The 6,011-nt window shown below is 39.5% G+C and overlaps 1 protein-coding gene across 1 annotated transcript; it reads right to left on the minus strand.

Annotated features, from left to right (window-relative positions):
- Positions 1-981: 981 nt before the first annotated feature.
- Positions 982-5,258, minus strand: LOC141549676 (uncharacterized). The gene is made up of 2 exons (XM_074279433.1): positions 5,144-5,258; positions 982-2,017 (listed from the first exon to the last, which is right to left on the minus strand). Exon 2 carries the CDS (start codon positions 1,999-2,001, stop codon positions 982-984), a length of 1,020 nt encoding a protein of 339 aa, XP_074135534.1. The 5' UTR covers positions 2,002-2,017; positions 5,144-5,258.
- Between the last annotated feature and the right edge of the window lie 753 nt (positions 5,259-6,011).

Genomic DNA, 6,011 nt, shown 5'->3' on the forward strand with positions numbered 1-6,011 from the left:
TATCTTATAGTTTGAGTTCAAACATATCAGGAACAATGCATTACCCAGAGTCCACAATTGTCCTTCAAAGCTATAACACAATGTACTATTTGGAAAAACTCCCCCTCTACAAGTGGAATTCTTGTTGCCAAAAACCCGATGCCATTGGGTAAAAGTCAACTCCCTGTCCTGATTATTAGATATATGTAACTGCATTTTTATCCTATTTGTAACTAATCCCACTTTCCACAGATGTGGCTGCAGGACATGATTAGAATAGAATACAGGAGCAATTAGTTGAGAGTGAGAATCGGCATTCCGATCCCAAAACGTCAAGTTCACAGTGCCATCTTGCAAAGATATGCTTTTCCTCATTAGTCCTGTACTGTATTCCCTTAATTGTCCAAAAACTACACCCAACTTTGAGTCTATACAACTCGGCAAATCAGTACGTTGCTGTCTCACAGCATTCATTGTATTTTTCCCATGTATTTCCTTCATCTGCACCATCATACTGGTACTTATATTATTTAACTCATCATTACTGTGTAGCAGATGACTTCTATTCAGCCTTTTCATGGTTGCACACCAATCATTCCCTTGTCCCTCAAGAACTATGCACAGTGGCAAGTGGGTTGTCATAAAAGTTAGGCTGTCTTTACTTTGTTTAAACATTTGAGGTTGTCGCTCTGGGTACCCTGGGTGAATGTGTGAGCCTACCAAGAATGAGCCATTACCAGTCAATTTTAAAGGGATACTTTCATGAACCCATGTCATCATTCGTAATTTGGGAAGATTAGGAGTTATAGCCCAATGAGTTGGTGCCTTAGCCGCGTGTAGAGTATACATTGGAATCATACCCTTGCCATCTTGTTTCTTACCCTCCGAAGGAGGGCGTGGGGTGATAGGGGGACTCTTCAATAAAAATATAACCCCGCTGTTAAAGGCTAAGGTCTTTTCCCCAATTTCATTGGTGATAATCGCGTCATAGCAGGATGCCCTCTAGGTATCATTGACTCGCTCAACTGACGCTATCAAACATAATAAAAAGGCTGTACCGTCAAATGACTGAACTCTACCTTTAAAAGGGAAGCAAGTCTGCATCTGATTAACCCTAGAGTGTTTAAAGCAGGTAGTATTTTTCCCTAGTAAACTTCCAAACCTTTCTCCAAAATCCTTCTTCCAAACTCTATGCGGCAGCACCAGCAGTTCGGTAGGATGTTCATGTAGAGGAACATTAATTATAACTGAAATATTCGTAATTGCTAGTGTCAGACCTATCTTCCATAGGTGATTCTGAATATGCCCTTCCACTATAGGTGTTGGTGCAACCAGTACCGGTGCCTCATCTGTCTCCCCATTCCAAAAGCTGATATTAACTTCTGGCAAAAAGGGCCCTTTACGAAACACGCCCGTGGACAAAGGTGAAAATAAAGGCGAGTTCATAACCAGGGTACAAGGGGGAAGGGGACTTTCAACTTCATCTTTTATCTCATGTTCCACGTGGGGAACAGCCAACATTTCAACTATCATCTCGCTAGTCAAGTCATTTAGGTCGCTCGTTTTGAGGGATGATTGCTTAATTCTAAAAGGTTCCAGCATAATGCATGAACTTATCTTTAAGTTATATGTCAGGCATAAAGGGACATCCCGAGTAATGAAAGTGAGCTTCTTAAAATGTTCCTTCCATACCTTTGATTCTTTGTATGCCCCCATACCTTCCAGAAAGGAAACATTTCCTAACGTGGCTAATGGTATAGGCTGATGATGCCAAGTGACCATTTGAAAACTAGACAAATCTGCAATCATATTTCTCTCCTCACTCTTCACCCCTCCTATCAGGCTACTTAATCCTAACAACATGCATGCAATTTGATTCATTCGCATTTGAGTTTCTCGTCTTCCTTCTCTTCTCTTTGCTCGTTGGGTTCGGTTTTTTCCATTTCTCCTCCTTTCTCCTCTGCCCCGATGGATTCGTCTTCTTTTTCTCGTACCAACCTGGTCCTTCTGATCGGGATCCATCTTTTCTCCTTTTCCCCTGTTGAGACACAAACAAATCCTTTGCCTCTCACAATAACTTTGTAAGGGCCTTTCCAAACGTTATTCTCATCTTTATACATTATCTTTTCCAATCTTAATTCTTTGGAATCATTTTCCGATTTTTCTGTCATTGATTTTCTTTCTGGTTTATTACCCATGGTATTTTCAACTAAAGCCTTCATGGCCGGTGTTAATCCCTCATCGTCAAATTTCAAAAAATTGATAGTGAAGAGAGCTTTATCAATATCTTGTTGAGTTATTTTCTTGCATCCCATTCCCCCTTTTTGTTTAATGAGCATAGTTTTTAAGGTTCTGTTCATTCTAGTTAATTTTCTTATCATGTCTATAGACAAAGAAGGATTTTTGCCAAAAATTTATATAAGGGTTTGGCACATACATCTGTGCAGGTGCGGGGTACGGAAGGGCTTCACTAGTTGACTCGTTCCGTATCGTCTGTATCTTGACAGTTCTTTATTAATTGTCTATGCCCAGAGAGGGAGCCACTCTTCTCTGGAGCACAAACATCTCTAGGAATGGCTAGTTCCTAGCATCTAGTGTCAAAAATATACAGAGTTCATGGAACGGTCAAGTTCCCATAATTTGGAAGCTGAGGCCTGTTAGATTTGAGTGAGCTTATAATCCTAATATGAAATTTTAAATTTCTTAATCATTTGGCCTTAAGATCACGAAAATAATAAGAGGACTGGGCTAGTGGGGTGAAATTAGAGTAAATTAATTTCATTTTCCAATACATATGACAATTACACATACATAATTACAGAAAGAACAATAATAATAATATGGGTATGGCTAAACTATTAAAATAAATGGTAGCGCTACCTGATCTAAATAAGAAATCATACCAATGGTGGTTAGTATCCGATGTTACTAAATGAGAGGCCTCGATAAGTTGTCCTGCAGCTATAAGAGTCTGTATTTGATGTTCATTTAATGCGCACTGATAAGACTCTAATAGTTTCTTCATAACTTAAGATCTGTTTAGGATATCCATATATATGAAGTAAAGCAAAGTAATCAGGTAAGACAAAAGGTAACACATGAAATTGACACATAACAGCCCATATCTTAACTTGACAATACACAATAGTTCCAGTACACCAAAAAAAAAAGTACACATAGCATTTTCAGGTCATTGTTTTTCCATGCTTCTGGTAAATTAAACATATAATCCCACATTGCAACAATCTCTGAGCATTTTCTTTTTGTATCTAGGTATACATATTTTGTAAAGAGCATTTGGTCCACTTAAATAATTTACTAATATTTCCAGTAAAACCCAAACTAGTAATAATACTATCATCAAAAATCTGTAGAAATTGGCCTTGATATTATAATGTATTTTGGTGGAGTAGGATCGTCGTGGGCAACTATTTGAGCATTTACAGTCAAAGCCTGAGAAACAGCTTGTCCAGCACTGCGCAGTCTGCTGGCCAAGATCTCAAGGTCTATTGAATTAACTATACCGAAACCAGTTCCAGCACCACCAAATAAAGTGTCATACCAGGTTCTTTTCTTTCTAACACAATTCATCAGAGGAGGAAAAGTTTCATTATTGGTACAAGTTTTAGGAACTCTTATGATTGATGGAGGATGTTTTGTAGGAGGGGGAGGTGTCAGTAATAGATATTTTATCTAATAGTGAGGTTTCAATACCTCTATCAAGATTTTACATGCACAGTTTATCAGTTGCTTTTCAATGTTTGTCTCAGCTTGTTCTCTGCATTCAGTTGGGAAGTCCACACCCTCAGAGTCCACTCTCTTTCCTATGTAGCACTGCTGTATCTGGATCTGGAACAGTCCTTTCCAGCTCAGGGTCAGCTTGTCCTCCTTCCACGTCCTAACCAGGACCCCGTCTCCAAGCTAGAACTCATGCACTGTTGAAACCCTAAGGGAGGAGTCTGAGCAATAAGCCTGTTTAGTTGTAAAGTTTTCAGATGTTAAAGTAAAGACATAACATATTTCCTTAAAAACAAATCCTTGGTTTCAAATATTGGATATAAGGAAGAATTTTGAATCCCTTTAAATCAGTTTGCTTTCTTCAACCAGAAACAGCTGCAGCTTCCTATTGCTGCTCTACCCCTGCAAAAATACGTTCCGTCTCACAGTCACCTCTCCATGACTACCTTTTCCAACAAGTTCCTTCTTTTCCCCACTGATTTCTTCTTGAAATCATTTGCTCCCACTAATAAATCCTTCTTAAATCACCTCTATTCTCCTGTCCCATCTCTCTGTTTCTCTCTTCCCAATGCCTACTTGCTCAAACTTTCTCTGACATACTTTAAACACTTCCAAACCAATAACTCTTCTGACTAGATGCTTCATTTAAACTATTAATTAATTTTGCAAATCAATCTCTCTTGTCCCTTTTCTTTAATCACCTTTTTTTTTTAAACTTTAAACTTCAAGATTCATAACCCATAATGATAACAAGTTACCCAATGTTTCAGAAGCAAACCAAATAGTTTTTTTTTTTTTTTTTCTTCTGCCTGAGTGCTTCAAGGCCACTAGTAAGAAGCTTCCCAGGCGGTATTAAGCAGATAAGATTGTAATGCCATTACTCCCCTTTTAGCTTTGAAAATCTGCTTTTCAGAGAAAACTTTCCCACCAGTTTAAAATAGTCAAGTTTTTTTTTTCTTTTGTTTTACTTACAAATTGGTACAACAGGTTAAAAAGTTTAAAATCACAAACAATTTTTAAGACCAATACATTTTGAACCACTCTGAAAGAATTACTATTCTGAATGAATTTCAATTTCCACAATTCAGCCTGTTATTTTTCTAAGCCTGTAACACAGAGGCTGAATTCTTATCTCTTATGAGCTTGCTAACTTTTAACACAGAACAAAAAATTCAAAGCAGACAAACATACACAGACAGACCAGAGCTCTATTTTTTCTATCCAGGCTCTGCATGCTTTTAAGTTAAGATCCACTCCATTCTTTTTACGGAGTTTATATAGCTATGAAGCATATACTCCTGAATCTGTTGGCTCGATATGGGCTTTAACTATTTTTTGTCCCATGCCTCATCTAACTGCGTCTAAGCAGTCAGGCTGTTTGCTTCTTCTTGATTCTAAAAATCAAGGAGCGCGTCTTTTTACTTACCTTTCCTTGTTCCAGCGAATACACTGCCCAGGTCCCTGTTCAAGGTGCCACTTGTTGTGGGTCTGCTTCCCTGCAGCTTCACTGGAAACTGAAAGTTTCTTACTGCGCGCCTCACGCTATCACCAGCCTTCGGACGTCTCCGGCCCCGCTCCGGAGACAGGAGCAGGGAATAAGCAAACAGAGAGCCAACGTGTAGCAGAACTGGTCTTTATTGTCTGCACCCAAAATGTCTCCCCGAGTTGCCGCTGGCAATTCCTCTTATAGAGGTTCTCGGACCCTCCCCGAAACCTCCCATCGTGGGCGGGGCCAGCTCCCTTATCAATGCCTAGTCGGGTTTCTCCTTTTATGGCCAGGTGACTCATAGCTCTACACATCCACCGACACGTAGCTCTATTAATCAACCCGGAGCAACATTCTGGAGTTGACTGACATTAGGGCGGCTCCCTTCCGCACAGAGAAGATCGGTTCTAGGCCCTTTACAATGGCCAGTTGGCATCTCTAATGACTGTATGATCTGCACCAGTGTGTATCAATTCTTCTAATGGTATGCCATTTATATAGATAGTGAGCATAGGTCAGTCAGTTGTCACAGCTGCTGTCTAGAATATTCCTGGATTTTGTTGCTTGGAGTCAGAATCTGGGCAAATATCACCAGATTGCTTATGAGAAGTCTGTATCAATAAATCTGATGCCACTACTTCTCCTGGTTGATAAGTCACACATTGTCTACCTGTGTTAGTGACTGGGATATTATCTACACATTCTCCAGTTTCCCACATCAGTGTATGAATGAATACTGTTTTGTAATTACTCTCAGGAGGTGAGATGGTCAAGCCTACTCTCCCTGGAGACAAGGGATCTACAGGCT

This window comes from Sminthopsis crassicaudata, chromosome 1 (assembly GCF_048593235.1).
Source record: "Sminthopsis crassicaudata isolate SCR6 chromosome 1, ASM4859323v1, whole genome shotgun sequence".
Lineage (NCBI taxonomy): Eukaryota > Metazoa > Chordata > Mammalia > Dasyuromorphia > Dasyuridae > Sminthopsis > Sminthopsis crassicaudata.